Raw genomic sequence first — 18,819 nt, 5'->3', positions numbered from 1 at the left:
AGGAGGAGAGGGAATCTCATAGAAACATATAAAATTCTGACAGGACTGGACAGGTTAGATGCAGGAAGAATGTTCCCGATGTTGGGGAAGTCCAGAACCAGGGGACACAGTCTAAGGATAAGGGGTAAGCCATTTAGGACCGAGATGAGGAAAAGCTTTTTCACGCAGGGAGTTGTTAACCTGTGGAATTCTCTACCGCAGAGAGTTGTTGATGCCAGTTCGTTAGATATATTCAAGAGGGAGTTCGATATGGCCCTTATGGCTAAAGGGATCAAGGGTATGGAGAGAAAGCAGGAAAGGGGTACTGAGGTGAATGATCAGCCATGATCTTATTGAATGGTGGTGTAGGCTCGAAGGGCCGAATGGCCTACTCCTGCATCTATTTTTTATGTTTGTTGCGGAAATTCTCGGAGGACTTCACCTAAAGAGAGTGAGTGCTGAGCGACTCTACCTTATTGGACTTTATAGTAATCACCAGGGGAAAGGAAGTGCTTGATCATTGGGATCTTATTAGGGTTCCCCTTTGGTCTGGAGAAGGATTGGGAGGAGGTCATGAGGTCATGCAGAGCATCAGCTGCTGGAGGAGCAAGGGAGAGGAATGCAAGGTGGACTTCTTCATCCCCGCCGCCCCCCCCCCAGGGATACAGGACATCCCTCCTAGAATCATAGAATGGTTACAGCACAGGAGGCCATTGCAGCCAGTCAAGCTCACGCCGCTGTCTGCGGGAGCACTTCAGCTAGTCCCACTCCCCCTCCCTTTCCCCGTAGCCCTAAATGTTTTTTCCGTCAGGTACTTATCCAACTCCCTTTTGAAAGCCACGATTAAGTCTGCCTCCACCACCCTTTCACCAGTGCATTCCAGATTCTAACCACTCGCTGCATAAAAACATTTTTCTGCATTTGGCCGTTGATTCTTTTGCCACTCACCTTAAATCTGTGTCCTCTGGTTCTCAACCCTGCTATCTACTCAGTCTAGGCCCCTCATGATTTTGGGCCTCCTCCACCAGGACCTTTAGTGCCCCAACCAAGAAGCAGTGCACCCTGAACCTGCCAGTCTACCCACTCCCTATCTTCAGTGGAATTGGGTGTGTGGAGGCTACATATAACCGCTCCACAAAAATTGCTGCTAATCAGCGCTTGAGTGCTAAATCTGCAGGTGTATGGTTTAGCGCCTCTAGTCAATCAAATCATGGTAATCAGTAATTAGCCCCAAAATTGCGTTAAAACCAGACTTTCCAACAGTTCTGTCTTATTAGCACACCACCCACTTAGTGTCTATTTTCAGCCTTTCACCAAAATAACTCCCTGAGAGTCCAGAAGACACATCCACTCAGTGGTTGAAGTCTATTGCTGTGATAAAGCTCAAATCAGTGTTTTACTTTCATTGGATTCCAAGCTCTTAATCTACGAGTTCTGCTTATAAATTGGGATGTCACCGGGATGTCGCAGTGACAAAATGAATCATTTTTGTCTACGATTTAGCTTGGTATGATATTTAATTCTTTCATGGTATACAAGAGGGTTACAAAGCAGCTTTATTCACTGAAATGTTATCCCATCTTAACAATGATGATCTCATTTACAACATTTAGTCAGTTTGTCTAAAGACAGGTGACTAAGGGAAGAGTCAAGTCATTAATAATCTGTGGGACTTGTTCAAAAATAGGGACCTCGTTCTGAATTTAACAGATAATTATTTGAATTCAGCTTGGCCTCCATCACTATTTTGACAGCATTTATCAGCCTGGCCTTTGTCAAATCAGAGACCCTGTCTGTAACCTTCAAAGTGAGAGTTAGTCAGGCCAGATAGATTATGTATTTGGTTTGAAAAGCAAAAAGGACTATGTAAACAATTAATTATATCATCGTTTTTTATAGTATTTGTGATATATTCACTGAAATGTTATCCCATCTTAACAATGATGATCTCATTTACAACATTTAGTCAGTTTGTCTAAAGACAGGTGACTAAGGGAAGAGTCAAGTCATTAATAATCTGTGGGACTTGTTCAAAAATAGGGACCTCGTTCTGAATTTAACAGATAATTATTTGAATTCAGCTTGGCCTCCATCACTATTTTGACAGCATTTATCAGCCTGGCCTTTGTCAAATCAGAGACCCTGTCTGTAACCTTCAAAGTGAGAGTTAGTCAGGCCAGATAGATTATGTATTTGGTTTGAAAAGCAAAAAGGACTATGTAAACAATTAATTATATCATCGTTTTTTATAGTATTTGTGATATACTAACAATTTCGGCTTCTTAGGCCCTAAGCTTAGGAATTCCCTCCCTCTACCTCTCTCTCCTCCTTTAAGACATTGCTTAAAACCTACCTCTTTCTTCGAGCTATTTGTCACCTGTCCTAACACCTCCTTATATGGCTCGGTGTTAAATTTTATTTGATAACCCTCCTGTGAAGTGCTTTGGGACGTTTTACTAAGTTTAAGGTGCTATATGAATGCAAATTAATGTTATTTTACTATTACAAAAACATGTTAGCAAAGCTTAACAAATGCTGTAAAATTTATAAAAACAGAAAATTCTGGAAATACTCAGCAAGTCAGGTAACATCTGTGACAAGAGAAACAGGTTGATGACCGTTCGTCAGAACCTTACACTGCCAAAAAGAGTACTTAACTAGCTGTAAAGTGCTTTGGAACATCTGGTGGTCGTGAAAGGTGCTATATAAACGCAATACTTTCTCTTTATTAAATTCCTTCAGATGCATATTCCAGTGCAGTCTTCTTCTTTCGCATGGTCGTAGCAAAGCAAATCAAATGTCAATATCTAAGTTGGATATCCAGGCCAAAGCTTCCGGTGTAACAGCGTGGATATCTTGTAGGCTGCCTGTGAATTCCCTCTGAGGGCAATGCTCAATGGTGTGCTCTGGGGTCTGGGGTCTGATTAGGAGCTCCACAGTCACATGATGGGAGACGCTTTAATCTTCCACCTATGGAGAAGGTGGCAGCATCGACCATTCTGAGGCGGTTGATGGTTGGTCACTGTTTGCGAGGAAGGTTTGTTCCTTCAGGTTGTACTGTAGGGTCCTCTATAAGAAATCTTTTCCGTATGTTGCAGTTCTTCCAAGCATTTCTCCATCGGTCATCAAGGCTGAGGGGAGATCGCTGTAGAACTTCGGCGACGGTCGAGATTTGAGACGGGTTGGCGGTAGATTGTTTAAGTCGGCCTGGGTTGGCATGTCTTTGCTGTTGTAGCGGTTGTATTCTCTGGAGACTGCATATTCGCAGCGTAGGTGTGGTGGTGTGATGTTTGCAAGCACGGGCAGCCAAGGTGTTGGTGTTGATAAAAGCGTACCAGTGATAATTCTCATGGTAGAATTCAGCTGGACATCAACGGATTTGAGATGTGGACTTGACGGCCATGCCGGAGAGCAGCACTCTATAGTAGAGTACACCAGTGCGAGTGCTGCCATACGGAGGGTTTAAGCGTCGATGGATCCGGCGAGTTTCTGGATCAAGTTGACTCTACTCTTTAGTTTCTTCCCAAGGTTCTGCAGATGTTGTCTATATGACAAGGTGCGATCAAGCGTGACTCCTAAATAGGAGGGTTTTTTTGGCATGGTTTACCTCTGCGCTGCAAAAGGAGACTTTGAAAGCTTGGTTTGCTTGATGGGTGTTGAGGTGGAATGTCGAGGCTTTTTGCGGGTTTGGCCGGGATCGCCATCGGTGGAAGTAGGCCTCCATCCTATGTAAGTCACTGGTCAGGGTCTCCTCGGTGATGGACAGATTCATGTTTTGCATGGCCCAGGCAATGTCGTCAGCGTATACAAACTTGCGGGACTCTGTTTCAGGCAGATCACTGGTGTAAACGTTGAATAACATGGGTCCCAGGACAGAACACTGGGAGTCCATTGTTCAATGTCCTATGGGTGCCAGAGCGCGCACACAAACGTTGGTTGCTAAGCATGGAGTTGAGAAGACGGATCGTTGTTCTGCAGGGTAAAATGGTGGAGAGCTTGAAAAGCAGCCCCTGCTTCCATACTGTGTCATACGCCGCTGACAGGTCCGCGAGTGCTATGGCGCTGGAAGCCTGCTTCGATGTGTGTTGTTAAAGCCACCACTTGGTCGCAGCAGTTAGGGCCACTCCGGAAGCCCGCTCGCTCCTTCGGGATGGTTGCCTCGATGATGAGGGCTAGTCTGTGGAGCAGTAGCCCCTCCAGCACTTTATAACAAGTGCCAAGTAAGGAGATCGGGCGGGAGCTGGAGGCTTCACAAGCTTTCTTCCCCTGCTTCAGGAGGGCAATTATTTCAGTCTCCCTCCAAATCGGTGGAATTTGACCAGTTGCTAGTACCTCAGAGAATAAGCAGGTCCACCATCTCTTAGCTTTGGGTCCCAATGCTTTTAAGAATTCTGGGTAAACACCATCTGGGCCAGCAACTTTTCCAGATTTGGTTGTCGACAGGGCTGCGTTTAGTTCGTCCAAGGTGAATGGACCAGACATAGTGCAGTGTCCAATTGCAGTGAATGGGCACCTTACAACATTCAGACACCCACGCTGCCATTGCAGCCAATATCCACTGTGTTGTACTAAAACATTAATATTTATATTATCTCTCATAGATTAGTGCTTGCCAGTTGTATACAATACCATATTGATGGAATGCCACAAGTCCTTGTGGGCTGAAAGGGTTTCCAGTAAAGTCTTCCAACTTTCAGCCACGTCAGCCTGTGGTAACTGGTGATCAGTGCACTGTGATTGTACTATTATAGTATATCATTGATTGATTATGATGGATCCTGCTAATTAGATCAACATATTGCACACTCAATTTAGTGACATGAATTGCTCAAAGACCTTTTGTCATACTTATTTGGCTAGCCGCCTTTATGTATATTAATTTTTCCAACCATTTTACAGTTTGTAACGTCACATTTGAATAGTGTTCCCTGTCTGAGATTCACTTACATTTATTCAAAGGGAGAATTCATTCTACATGATTCTTGTCTGCAGTGCAAAAAGCTTGGCAAACTATTTTCTTCAGGTTTACCGAACCATCTTATTTATTTCAATTGGCTTATTTACACAACCTCTTCAAGTCTCAATACAGGAAGCTTTTCCATTTTTTAAAAGTAGACTTTTAGCCATGTTTTTTTTTTCACGATGATCACCATTTGCAAATATCGCTGTGAAGAGGAACACAATATAGTGGGTTGTTGCTATTGTAGTTTAACAGCATCCCTTCAAGTTATCTTAATGTCCCAGAGTAGGGTATAGCTTAGGGCATGGTATTTTTTTCACATGTTCTTGGAATGTGGTCAACACTGCCAAAGCAGTATTTATTGCTCATCCCTATTTGCCCTGAGGGTGTTTAGAGTCATGTAGTGTGGGACTGCAGTCACGTGGTGGCAGGCTCCCTCCTCGAATGACATAGAATCACAGAATAGTACAGCACAGAAGGAGGCCATTTGGCCCGAGACTGCGCCCTTCGTGAACCAGTTGGATTATTACAAAAATTCAGTACAGGTATTTTCCATGGTCATTTTTCTGGTGCGAGCCATGGGATTTGAACTCAACCTCTGTACCATAGCCACTCCACTAGGCTACTATAATGTATGCACCTGTGAGTGTGCTCACAGGTCTTTGTTAGTATAGTGGTGAGTATCCCCGCCTGTCAGGGGTTCAATTCCCCAACGGGGAGAAAGCATTTACCACACTGTTTCCGTAGTGTAGTGGTTATCACGTTCGCCTAACACGCGAAAGGTCCCCGGTTCGAAACTGGGCGAAAACGTTTGCCGCTTCCCTTCGATAGCTCAGTTGGTAGAGCGGAGGGCTGTAGTGGAATACAAAGCAAAGTCATCCTTAGATCGCTGGTTCAATTCTGGCTCGAAGGAGCTAGTGTTCTTTTAGTAAGGCAGGTTACCTCAGTTGGTGCTGATCATGCCAAGGTGTCGGGTTCGATCCCCGTATGGTTCATTACATTTTTAGTTGTGTGATGGTAGTGTAGTGGTAAGCATGGTTGCCTTCCAAGCAGTTGACCTGGGTTCAATTCTCAGCCATCAGATCTCTTACTTTCCCAAAAAGAGTTGTAGAGCTGTTGAGTTGGGAGTGGCTTTGCCAGTCATGTGATATTCACAAGACTCAATAAAACCCCAGCCAGTTGGGTCCGGGGGGGATCCACGATGAGGTATGCAGTTGTGTGCCTGGTGGATGAACTGGTAATGTGTAGTGTGATAAACCTTTGTTAATAAACCAGCTAGTTCTTAATAGCAATGTGTTGCTATGAATTCTTAAGCAAAGAACCCATGAAGCAAATACTTTACAGCTACTATACCCGTATCATTGCCATCAAAGATTTTTGAAGATTATATGTGCAGAAACCTGGAAACTGAGTACAGATTGAACCTCCCTTATCTGGAACCCTTGGGACCCGGCCTATTCTGGATAAGGGATTTTTCCGGACACTGGGTGGTCACATTAAATTGGATAGTACAGATACTGAGCAAGGGGATATCGGGGCTGGCTGGCTTGGGACTGGGAATGTGGCAGAGAGATCATTGGGGGGGGAGGTGGATTGCGGGGTCAGGCCAGCGATTGCAGGAGTCGGCAGCGAGGAAGGACTTCAATTTGTTCATGTCGGAGCTCTGTGCATGTGCCACCCAGTGGCCGGGAATGGTTCTGGACGAGGGGTGGTTCTGGATAAGGGAGGTTCAACCTGTAGTGTGCTTACAGCTGAATGACAGCAACACCAAGAGCACAGAAACGGTAAGGAGATCACAATAAACTAAAGGCTAAGATTTAAGATTTTACATTTTAAATGATGGAACAAAGCAAAAGTAGTAAGGACTGGCCATCGCACAAAATTAATTTGAGGAAAATGAAAATAAGTGTCAGGAAGAGTAAGAGGGCACAAGTTAGCTGCATGGTAGAAAGTAGTGAGGGAGCCAAAAATTGCACTAGTTCTGTACAAAACAGATGTGTTTAAACACTTGGGGTAAAGTTTCTGCTTTGGGGACAATCAGCGATCTGGGCACAAATTGCGCCCACAATTGTGCTAGTTTTGAGACGTTTTTTTTTTCCCCCTCAAGTTTCCGCTCAAACTTCTTTGCATATCGCCAAACACAGACTCTGCCATGAGCCAGCACAATCGGGCAGCCTTTTAGAACATCAATGGTTTAAAAAAAAAAATTGCTTTAAAAAAAATATATATTTCTTGCTATATTTAAGAGTGGTAACTTGGTGCAGGTTGATTAATACAGCTGAAAATGGGTTTATCACAAAAAATAAGCATTTTTAATCAGTGTCTAGTCCATCACCTGTGAGTAACCTGATTTTAAATGACTGAAAATAACTTAAAAATATATATATAAAAGCCATTTGCTGGTTATATTGGTCCACCCTCCCTTACCCCATCGCCTGCCTTCCATTTCCCCATGGCTGACCCACCCGTTCCTCCTCGCTGACCCTCACTTTTCCCCGTCGCACACCCTCCCTTTCTGCGTTGCCCTCCCTCCGTTTTCCCCTCGCCCATCCTCCCTTTCTCCCCTATTGAGGGAGTACAGCGAAGGTTCACCAGACTGATTCCCGGGATGGCAGGACTGACATATGAGGAGAGACTGGAACGACTGGGCCTGTATTCACTGGAGTTTAGAAGAATGAGAGGGGATCTGATAGAAACATATAAAATTCTGACGGGACTGGACAGGTTAGATGGAGGAAGAATGTTCCCGATGTTGGGGAAGTCCAGAACCAAGGGCCACAGTCTAAGGATAAGGGGTAAGCCATTTAGGACTGAGATGAGGAGAAACTTCTTCACTCACAGTTGTTAACCTGTGGAATTCTCTGCCGCAGAGAGTTGTTGATACCAGTTCATTAGATATATTCAAGAGGGAGTTAGTTATGGCCCTGACGGCTAAAGGGATCAAGGGGTATGGAGAGAAAGCAGGAAAGAAGTACTGAGGTGAATGATCAGCCATGGTCTTATTGAATGGCGGTGCAGGCTCGAATGGCTGAATGGCCTACTCCTGCACCTATTTTCTATGTTTCTATGTGTACAGTAGTCAGTACTATTATTATCCTTGCGCCCAAATGAACCAGCTTAATTTCAAAGGCCCACAAACGAGCGCAATTAGCGGAAACTCCCACTTGTGATTAATTCACCCTGGGGGCGGAGCCAGTTTTGGGGGCGGGGCCGGCTTCTAGCGCAATGTTATTTAAACTAGCGCAAAATATTGCAGAAACTCCATTTGCGCTTGAAAATCTTTTGCGCTAGTTGGGCTGATTTCGGGGCGAATTGTGCTGGGGGGAAAAAAATAATGCAATCAAGTGGAAGCTCCAGGTGTTGAAAGGTTATCTAAGGGGTAAATTGGGCAGAACTATTACGGGGATCAGACGTGCTAAAGGATTTTTTTCACAGATGGAGATGAACACATTCCAGATCCAGTCAAACAGGCCTGCGAATCTGGTGATGTATGGTTAGGTCGTGAAGCACATGCTGTGTAGAAGTTCAAAAGTTTTAAATGCCATTATGATATCTGCAACCAATAAGATATATTGTACCTCAGAATCTCCAAGGAATATATCATTTTTTAATTTGTGTATCTAATATCAGTAGGGCAGAAATGTTTGAGTGAATTTAACAGGACCAGATCATAGTTTGCCTACAGAGTAGCGGCAATGAGGAAGAGTTAGTCAGCATGGATTTAGAAGCACTAGGTCATGCCTCACAAATCTACTGGAATTCTTTAAGAAGATAACCATTATTATGGAGAAAGGCTATCCAGTGGATAGAATTGACTTGGATTTTCAGAAGCCGCTTGATAAAAAGTTCTGCACCGTAAACTTTTGAAGATAAAGGTTTATGAACTCAACAGTAGATTAGCAAACAGGATTGAAAATTGACCGGAATCGAAAGCAGGAGATAATGACTATTTGGGGCTAGTAACTAGTAAAGTTTCACAGAGTCTCCTCTGGTATTTACATAATTTTTAAATGATATACAAAGACACAAAAAGTGCAGCCACCTGTAGTGCAGGGGAGATTGATACCACTCAAAGTAAGCTGGATAATTCGGTGGATTAAGAAATGGCAGATTAAATTTAGGAAAGAAAGACTTGCATTTATATACCCTGTAAAGCCTTTCTCGAAAGCGCTTTACAGCCAATGAAATACTTTTGAAGTGTAGTCACTGTTGTAATGTGGCAGCCAATTTGCGCACAGCAAACTCCCACAAACAGCAATGTGATAATGACCAGATAATCTGTTTTTTTTAATGTAGATTGAAGGCTAAATATTCGCCAGGACACCGCGGATAACTGCCCTGCTCTTCTTCTAAATAGTGCCATGGGATCTTTTATGTCCACTTGAGAGAGCAGACCGTGGATCTCATGGAGAGACGGCACTTCTGACAGTGTAGCACTCCCTCAGCACTGCACTGGAGTGTCAGCCTAGATTTATGTGCTCAAATCCCTGGAGTGGGACTTGAACCCGCAACCTTCTGACTCCGAGGCAAGTGTGCTACCCACTGAGCCACAGCTGACACTGTGGGTATATACATATAAGGTAGAGCAGGAAAAAAGTGCTCAATAAATGGGTGTCCATTAGCAAAGGTGTAAAGCAAAAGGGTTTAGCTATGAGACCTTCCACTGAAAATATGTCATCGATGTTATCCTGTTGTTAGCAAGGCTAGTTGTTTATTGAGATGCACCTTGTGGAAATGTGATTAGAAACTAAACTTGGTTATTTTAACCCTATGCAACTCAGGTTAAAAAAAAATGCATTTGGAATATTTTGCTAATTCTGGGCACCCTCCCTTTAATTGGATATTGATATATTGTTGAAAGTTTACAGAAATATAACGAGGAAAACTTGCAACATTGAACTTGTTTTCATTCGAGGTAGTTAAGTGGGGAATTGATCCAGTTTGTTAATCACTATAGTGTAATTGAGATTGATGATGAGAACTGGCATTAGGATTAAATTAAAAGAATGGAGAATTGGATCGCGACAGATTGTGCATTTAATTTCTTTCTTCGGTAGAAGGACAAGGACAGCAGGAGCACCATCACCTGCAAGTTCTCCTCCAAGTCACACACTATCCTGACTTGGAAATATATCACCCGTTCCATCAATAGGCTGTGGAGGCTGTCGTTGAATCTTGAATATTCAAGACCGAGATCGATAGATATTTGGATATTAAGGGAATCGGGATAATGCAGGAAAGTAGAGTTGAGGTAGAAGATCAGCCATGATCTTATTGAATGGCGGAGCAGTCTCGAGGGGCCGAATGGCCTACTCCCGCTCCAGCTCGTACTTCTTATGTTGTTATAACACTGGGTCACGATTCTGGAACTCCTTCCCTAACAGCACTGTGGGAGTACCTTCACCATGTGGACTGCAGCGGTTCAAGAAGGTGGCTCACCACCATCTTAAAGGCAATTAGGGATGGGCAATAAATGCTGGCCTTGTCAGCGACTCCTACATCCCAGGAACAAATAATTAAAAAAACATTCCTGGACTGCCACAGGCAGAGCTAAATCCAGTCTCTGTCCTGACCTCTGCCTCCATTCCTTATCGATTTCAGCATCCCTGCCCCTTCTGATTTGCCTCACTGGAAACACTCACACCCCTTCCATATTTTCTCATTGTGAGTGAGTGAGTCAGGGATTTTTTTTGAAAGATATGAAAGAATCTTTATTAAATGATTGAATTTCTAAACAGAGTGCTGATCGCCTTCTAATTTGGTGGCGTGATAGAGAAGGAAAGAGTGTAAATTGACAGTGCCCTCAGGACTTTGCGTTTCCAATGACAGCTCTCTCGAATGGCCTGTTGTGAGTGGCATGACTCAATTAGTGCAGAACTGTGGTCCAGTGGATTCACAGAGATCTAGGTTGTAAGTGCCCAAAGGGCACAGCATTTAGAGACTGTGCTACTGCAGTCTGTCTATTGCTGACACCACATTCTTGTCGTTCAGTTGATTTACCATCAGCCGTTTCAGTGGCTTTGATCTTTTTTTCCGCTGCCCGATAAATTATCAAGTCAGTATTTATATGAAAATGATTATGAACATTGGTATGTAGGGGTAGCTGTGCGAAGGTGGACGAGTTGAGCTGGGTTTATTTTTCGTGTTTACTTGAGGAGATCTGGCTTGCTTTCATGCCAAGGTATAGAGGCCAGGAGCTCACCGGAATCATTCTGGCCATGATTGCCTCGGACCATGCGGTGCGAGGCAGTGTAATCTCTAACAGAAACAGAAAATGATGGAATTACACACAAGATCCACCAGCATCAACAACTGAAAAGTCAGGCTGCCATTTCCAGTGCAGGCTGCAAACCTTCCCACAGAGCCTCTGGAACGTGCTGCTTTTGTATAAATAACTGATACCTCAAGGAACCGCTCTTCACAAATAAGCCAATTACAAATGAAAACGGAAGAAGTGGCACGCGTTTACCAATTAATGGCCGAGGTATAAAAGGTTTTTCAAAAAATATTTTGCAAAAGAAAAATCGCTGATTTTCATTTTGATATAATATTGGTATATTTTCTCAACAAGGTTTTTACAGGAGGGCACATTGATGGCATGGTTGTGATTCTTTGTACAATAGTTTTCTTCCTTCAGGATCTTGCACAGCCAGACATGAGTGCACAACAATGTTTTTAGAGGTGGTTTCTTGGTTGGGTCACTCTTCTTTGTATTCAGTTTTGGCCACCATGCCACAAAGAAGATATACGTGCCCAAAAAAAGCAACATGACTGATTCCAGCAGATGAGCTCCGAGGAAAGATTAGAGAAGCTTAAGTTTTGCAGTGTGGAAAGACGGGTATATAAAATAGAAACATGTATAGATCAGCGTATAAACCCAGATTATTACTTCAGGGTAAGTCAGCAAAGTTGGACCAGAGGAGATAAATGTAAATTGGTGAAAAATAAGTTTAAAGCAGATGTCAGGAAGACGTACATTTCTTTAAATCAGGAATGATAAATGTTTGCCGTAATTTACCAAGCAATATGAACGAGACAGAAGTAACAGTCATTCAGAATACGGTTTGATGTGACAACGTAAGAGTTAGTATACCATCGGGATGAACCTCAGTGGGCTTAAAGGTCTTATCTGATCCATGACATTCCTTATATTTTTTACTTCATAGAAACATAGAAAATAGGTGCAGGAGTAGGCCATTCGGCCCTTCGAGCCTGCACCGCCATTCAATGAGTTCATGGCTGAACAAACAACTTCAGTACCCCATTCCTGCTTTCTCGCCATACCCCTTGATCCCCCTAGTAGTAAGGGGGATCAAGGGGTAACTCCTTTTTGAATATATTTAGTGAATTGCCCTCAACAGCTTTCTGTGGTAGAGAATTCCACAGGTTCACCACTCTCTGGGTGAAGAAGTTTCTCCTCATCTCGGTCCTAAATGGCTCACCCCTTATCCTTAGACTGTGACCCCTGGTTCTGGACTTCCCCAACATTGGGAACATTCTTCCTGCATCTAACCTGTCTAAACCCGTCAGAATTTTAAAAGTTTCTATGAGATCATCTCTCATTCTTCTGAACTCCAGTGAATACAAGCCCAGTTGATCCAGTCTTTCTTGATGTGTCAGTCCTGTCATCCCGGGAATCAGTCTGGTGAACCTTCGCTGCACTCCCTCAATAGCAAGAATGTCCTTCCTCAAGTTAGGAGACCAAAACTACACAATACTCCAGGTGTGGCCTCACCAAGGCCCTGTACAACTGTAGTAACACCTCCCTGCCCCTGTACTCAAATCCCCTCGCTATGAAGGCCAACATGCCATTTGCTTTCTTAATTGCCTGCTGTACCTGCATGCCAACCTTCAATGACTGATGTACCATGACACCCAGGTCTCGTTGCACCTCCCCTTTTCTTAATCTGTCACCATTCAGATAATAGTCTGTCTCTCTGTTTTACCACCAAAGTGGAAAACCTCACATTTATCCACATTATACTTCATCTGCCATGCATTTGCCCACTCACCTAACCTATCCAAGTCGCTCTGCAGCCTCATAGCATCCTCCTCGCAGCTCACACTGCCACCCAACTTAGTGTCATGCGCAAATTTGGAGATACTACATTTAATCCCCTCGTCTAAATCATTAATCATGGTGCTGTACAGTCTACAATTTGAAAATCTTAGCAATAAAGTTCAGTTCAAGACCTTTATTTTGATCACTCATCTATTATGATGCGTTATTAAAATAATTCAGATTTTTACATTAAAGTGGTTCTTGTACCTATGAAAAATACCAATGCTGTTAACCATGATCTAAAAAAAGACGGATAAAATTGGTTAATTCAAGAAAGACTTAAGGCCAGAAGAATTCTTTTCTACCAGATTTGTGGAACAAATTTCCGTTGATAGTTACCGCCATGACAATTAACCCTTTAAAAAGGAAGTTGTCACATTTCTCTCAGGAAAAAGGACTGCAGTTTAGCAAGGTAAGTGTAGACGCAGGTTAGTCGGATATCCTGTGGAACACTGTGCTCCTGCCCTGTTAGGACCGTGGAAATCGGTTGGCCAGGTTGACTACTGTAAATTGAAGTGTAGAATGTATATTGTCTGCTGGAAGAAGCTCAGTGGCATTTTCTTGTACCCTGTCTCTGCTCTTACATTCAACATTATACTGCAAGAGACGGGCAAAAATGAAACTTGCTGACTTCCACACGCATAAGAACATAAGAAATAGGAGCAGGAGTTAGACCCTAAGGCCCATCGAGCATTCAATAAGATCATGGCTGATCTTCGACCTCAACTCCATTTGCCTGCCTGATCTCCATATCCCTTGATTTCCCCTGGAGTCCAAAAATTTATCTATATCAGCCTTGAATATACTCAGAGACTCAGCATTCACAGCCCGCTGGGGCTGAGAAATCCAAAGATTCACAACCCTCTGAGTGAAGAAATTCCTCTTCTTCTCTGTCTTAAATGGCCTTCCCGTTATCCCGTAGTGACGTAAATTAAAAATGCTTTGCTCGAGTTTGATCAGATGTTCTGATGGTACTGTGAAGATTCTAAAAGTGTATTGAAAAAATAATAAGCGGATGTGCTGTTTTCTAGATTCATGACACGATTGAATCTATCAATCAGTTGAAGATTCAACGTGACTTCATGCTGAGCTTCAGCAACCGTCCTCAGGAGTTCATCCAGGACTGGATAAAGTCACAGTGTCGAGACTACAAGGTAAGGATGTCAACATTGGCAAGAAGATGCCTTTTACAGCTCCGGCTGTGACTTATTGAGACCTTATGAAGACATAGTGTAAGACCTGTAACTAAAAGCAATTACCAAGGGTTTGCTGTTTGTTTCCTGGACACGTTGGTGAAAGCACACCTAGATCTCCAGCCGAGGAGACTTTTGAAGGTACAGGAAGTTGGGATATACCAACGAGAGTGATCTAAAATATGAGCACCAAAATAATCTAGATTAAGAAGATTAAAGACATAAAAAAGTAACTTCTTCTAAGCTTTTCGGTGTTTGAAGTGTGAGTGCTTGGTGCTGACATTGGGTTAGGCATTAATAGGATTACATAGGATATATGGCACAGAAACAGGCCATTTGGCCCAACCAATCCATGCCGGCATTTATGCTCCACTCGAGCCTCCTCCCGACATTCCTGATCTAAATCTATCAGCATAACCCTCTATTCCCTTCTCCCTCATATGCTTGTCTCGCCTCCCCTTAAATGCATCTATGCAATTTGCCTTAACCACTCCCTGTGGTCGCGAGTTGCACATTCTCACCACTCTTTGAGTAAAGAATTTTCTTCTGAATTCCCTATTGGATTTCTTGGTGACTATCTTATATTGATGGCCTCTAGTTATGCTCTTCCCCACAAGTGGAAACACTCTCTGTATCCACTCTATCAAAACTTTTCATAATTTTAAAGGTCATCCCTCAGCCTTTTTTCAAGAGAAAAGAGACCCAGCCTGTTCATCCTTTCCTGATATGTATAACCTCGCATTTCTGGCATCATTCATGAGAACAGTCAAGGATAAGCAGCAGTAATTCAGCCCCTCAAAACACATCCAACTCTCTAACAAGCCACCACCTTCTGTTTTCCCCAAATAAATATCTTTGACACTGCTGCCTTACCTAGTGGATTATTTAAAATATTTGTGTTTTAAAAAGATTTAAATTTAAGCTGTCTGGTTCAACTAGCCTGACTTTTCCACTTAAATGTATAATTAAAGACTTTTCATTTGCCACACAACCTTAGTGTTACATTTCAAAGGTGTTCCCAGAGCTTTGATTCACTTCAATACCCAGAGAGAATTAGAACAGCCCACACCTTAATGTAAGCAGGTGAAAAATACTTAAACAAGTCATTGCCTGGAAAAAATAAAAATATTTCAATATTTCAGTATTTTCTTTAGTTGAAGCTATTATATAACATTTCTGAACTAAATCTGTCATTTGGGAGGGTTTTGTGTCCCAATCTACACCTGGTTATGTGAATAATTATGCAAATGAGAATTGTCGCTGGGTAAATTTGAGTGTTCTTGACACTTAGCCATTCAGACAGGATTCTCACCAGTTCTTAAACTGTCTAGAACTGACGTATCAGTAGATCAGTAAATAGGTCCCATAGAGTCGAGAAGAAACTCGCAAGTTATTTTGGAGTCTAGGGGGAATCAAGGGCTATGGAGATCGGGCGGGAAGGTGGAGTTGAGGTCGATGATTAGACATGATCTTATTGAATGGCGGAGCAGGCTCGAAGGGCCATAGGGCCTGCTCCTATTTCTTATGTTCTTGTATTAAGTTGAAATGTACCACCCGCCCCCTCCCCCCCCCCAAAGCTCTAGCCTGCGTGGTTGAGTAGTTATCAGTGTCTAGCAGAAACATGGGCTGATCCTGACTTAGTCATCCACAGGTGATGTCTTGTTCTGGCTTTTTATAAACCGCCTTCAGCAAATAACAGTGTGTAAAGTGTTATAACAGAAAGGAAGTACTGTATAGGATTACCTTAATTATCTTTATAGAAACCACTTTGAAAGACACGGGCTCTGCAATTATGTGGTGGAGTACTGGCACAAGAGTGCAGCAAGTGCAAAGCCTGCCACGCCTCTCCCCACTTTTGCAGTAGAGGTATTAACCCAGTTATCTTAAACACCACTGCAACCATCACAGAGGGTTAAATGACAGGCGATGCAACTGTGCAAGGTGTAACTAAAGGGCCACTGTACCCTGGTGAGGATCTTTGAGGCTGAGTAGCCTGCAAAGTATTAGGCATAAAAGTGTTATGTTTGTTTTCCCCCCACAAGATTTTATTAGCCCGAATACAAATCCTTTTCCACTCTGGTTAAAGGGGTAAACGCCACAGTGTAACCATGTATTAAGTAAGATATTCCTCAAAAAAAATCAAGCAACTTGTAGCTTCACTTAATTCCGACTTGTGGGATTATAGTAATAACTTTATTGAAATCTACTTGCACAAGTAAACTTGGAATGATCCTAGGGAGGCAGGCAGCCCCAGCTGTGTAGGCACACAGGACTCTCTTCTTGGTTTTGACACTTCTCGGGAAAGGGGTGTATCTGACCAGAACATTTTTGTGGTGTTGGAATCTTGCTTTTGATGATGTTTTAAATTCAGACTATTCCCTCATAAATACAATTCTAGCTTGGTCACATTGTAATTCGTTCATTTTGACACTTGATGTTCCAAGATTCTTTATTCAATTATGCTTTGAATTGGATCCAGGTTATGACTGATGTTATTGGAAACCCAGAGGAAGAGAGACGGGCTGAGTTTTACCATGAGCCATGGACACAGGAAGGGGTCGGAAGATTCATCTTCTCAAAGGTACTGGGGTACTTTCTACAGGGATGGCCATGCTTTTTGTCTTTGTGGGTTGTAAAGATGCACACTGTGGAGCCGCATGGATCACAGTTAAAGTGAAATACATGTTCCCATTACTTTGCATACACCTTAAGTTGCTGACTGTGTTCCGATTTAGTATTGAGTCGTCATCATCATCATAGACGGTCCCTCGAATCGAGGATGACTTGCTTCCACACCAAAAAGGGATGAGTTCACAGGTGTTTCAATGAACGGCCTAATATTCCAGGTCCCGAACTACATGTTGAAGGGTGGAAGATGCCTGTGTGTGGATTTTTTTAACGTGGGGTGGCCGTTGTACACCAGCCACCACACGGGCTTGACAGAGCCAGGTCTTGGTCCAGTGGCAAGGATTACCCAAGACGACTGGAGACCAGCTCTGCTGCACAGACCTAGGGCACACACATAATCGCAGTGTGGGCTGGCCCGTGCTGCCCCTGGGCCCGCGTTGTCCATCAACAGTGCTACGAACAACACTTTCCAAATCTCCAGATCCACAAAATTCAAACAAGGCAAACCAGCAAATAAGAAATAAGCACAGATAGGATTGAAACAAAAGGAAAATACAGCGGATGCTGGAAATCTGAAATAAAAACAGAAAATGCTGGAAACACTTAGCGGGTCAGGCAGCATCTGTGAAGAGAGAAACAGTTAACGTTTCAGGTCGATGGCCTTTCTTCAGAACTGGACTGATGAAATAGGAGCTGTGTTGTCTGGAGTCCAAGGACCAGGTGCCAAGGCTCAGGTCACAGTTCAGGCACCCCGGTTTAAAGGACTTTTACGCTTCGAAATTTGTGAACCAAAATCCTACTGTCAGGTTTTAAAGAGCATGCAAAACCTGGTATTTTTTAAGTGGGGGGAGGTGAGAGAGAAGATTGGACTAGGTATAGTCAGTTGTTTCCTTCATCCCTCTCCCTAACATTTGTCTGAGGCTGAACCACACTGTTCGCAATCTTGATGTCGTATTTGACCCTGAAATCAGCTTCCAGCCACACATTCCCAGCATAACTAAGACCGCCTATTTCCAGCTCTGTAACATCGCCTGTTTCCGCCACGCCTCAGCTCATCTGCTGCTGAAGCCCTCATCCATGCCTTTGTTACCTCTAAACTTGACAATTTCAACGCACTCCTGGCTGGCCTCTCTCATTCTATCCTACGTAAACTTGAGGTCATCCAAAACTCGGCTTGCTCGTGTCCTAACTCGCACCAAGTACCGCTCACCCATCACCCCTGTGCTTGCTCACTTACATTAGCTTCCGGTTAAGCAACGCCTCGATTTCAAAATTCTCATCCTTGTTTTCCAGTCCCTCCATGGCCTCGCCCCTCTCTATCTGTAATCTCTTCCAGTCCCACAACCCCTCGAAATATCTGCACCAATCTAATTCTGCCCTCTTGAGCATCCCTGATTATAATCGCTCAACCATCGGTGGCCGTGCCTTCTGTTGCCTGGGCCCCAAGCTCTGGAACTCCCCGCCTAAACCTCTCCGCCTCGCTACCTCTCTTTCCTCCTGTAAGATGCTCCTTAAAACCTACCTCTTTGACCAAGCTTTTGGTCATCTGCCTAACTTCTCCTGCTGTGGCTTGATGTCCATTTTTTCTTTGTCCTATAATACTCCTGTGAAGTGCCTTGGGACGTTTTATTACGTTCTAGGCGCTATATAAATACAAGTTATTGTGCCACATTTTACGAGGGTTTATTTTCTGCTCCCTCGTTTCCCTAGTTGACAACAGACATAGCTTTTCAAGTGAAGAACAATGGCTAGGGGCTGACTTAATCTCATTTCTTTCTTCTCTTCTGCAGAAGTGCCCGGTGTTTACTCAGCAGCTAATAGGTAGCACAGCCAGGACTGAGAGTTTGGGGAATCGGAAGTGCAAATGTACGCCCTATCCCTAACCCTTTTACAGAGCTCTGCATCACAGCACTCTGCCACAAACTTCAAGCACAATTAAGGCAGTTACTTTGGAAAGTTAATCCTACGTGCTATACTCCTTTATCCCTTTTCCTCTG

At 43.4% G+C, this 18,819-nt stretch overlaps 1 protein-coding gene and 2 non-coding genes across 7 annotated transcripts in view; all 3 read left to right on the top strand.

Moving 5' to 3' along the window:
• LOC139233851 (SWI/SNF-related matrix-associated actin-dependent regulator of chromatin subfamily D member 2-like) overlaps window positions 1–18,819 on the top strand; it is a 47,887-nt gene that overhangs the window by 21,810 nt on the left and 7,258 nt on the right. For all 5 annotated transcript variants that reach the window (XM_070864448.1, XM_070864447.1, XM_070864451.1 and 2 more), the window contains exons 11-12: window positions 14,033–14,155; window positions 16,674–16,775. In XM_070864448.1, coding sequence (XP_070720549.1) covers window positions 14,033–14,155; window positions 16,674–16,775 — 225 coding nt within the window. The remainder of the gene's footprint in view (window positions 1–14,032; window positions 14,156–16,673; window positions 16,776–18,819) is intronic.
• On the top strand, window positions 5,677–5,749 carry trnav-aac (transfer RNA valine (anticodon AAC)). Its single transcript has one exon. It is a non-coding gene; the product is annotated as a tRNA-Val (tRNA).
• Window positions 5,761–5,852, top strand: trnay-gua (transfer RNA tyrosine (anticodon GUA)). Its single transcript is given in 2 exon segments — window positions 5,761–5,797; window positions 5,817–5,852. It is a non-coding gene; the product is annotated as a tRNA-Tyr (tRNA).

This window comes from Pristiophorus japonicus, chromosome 21 (assembly GCF_044704955.1).
Source record: "Pristiophorus japonicus isolate sPriJap1 chromosome 21, sPriJap1.hap1, whole genome shotgun sequence".
Taxonomy (NCBI): domain Eukaryota; kingdom Metazoa; phylum Chordata; class Chondrichthyes; family Pristiophoridae; genus Pristiophorus; species Pristiophorus japonicus.
Note: the sequence above shows the minus strand (reverse complement) of the source record. Positions and strands in the feature narration are given on the sequence as shown.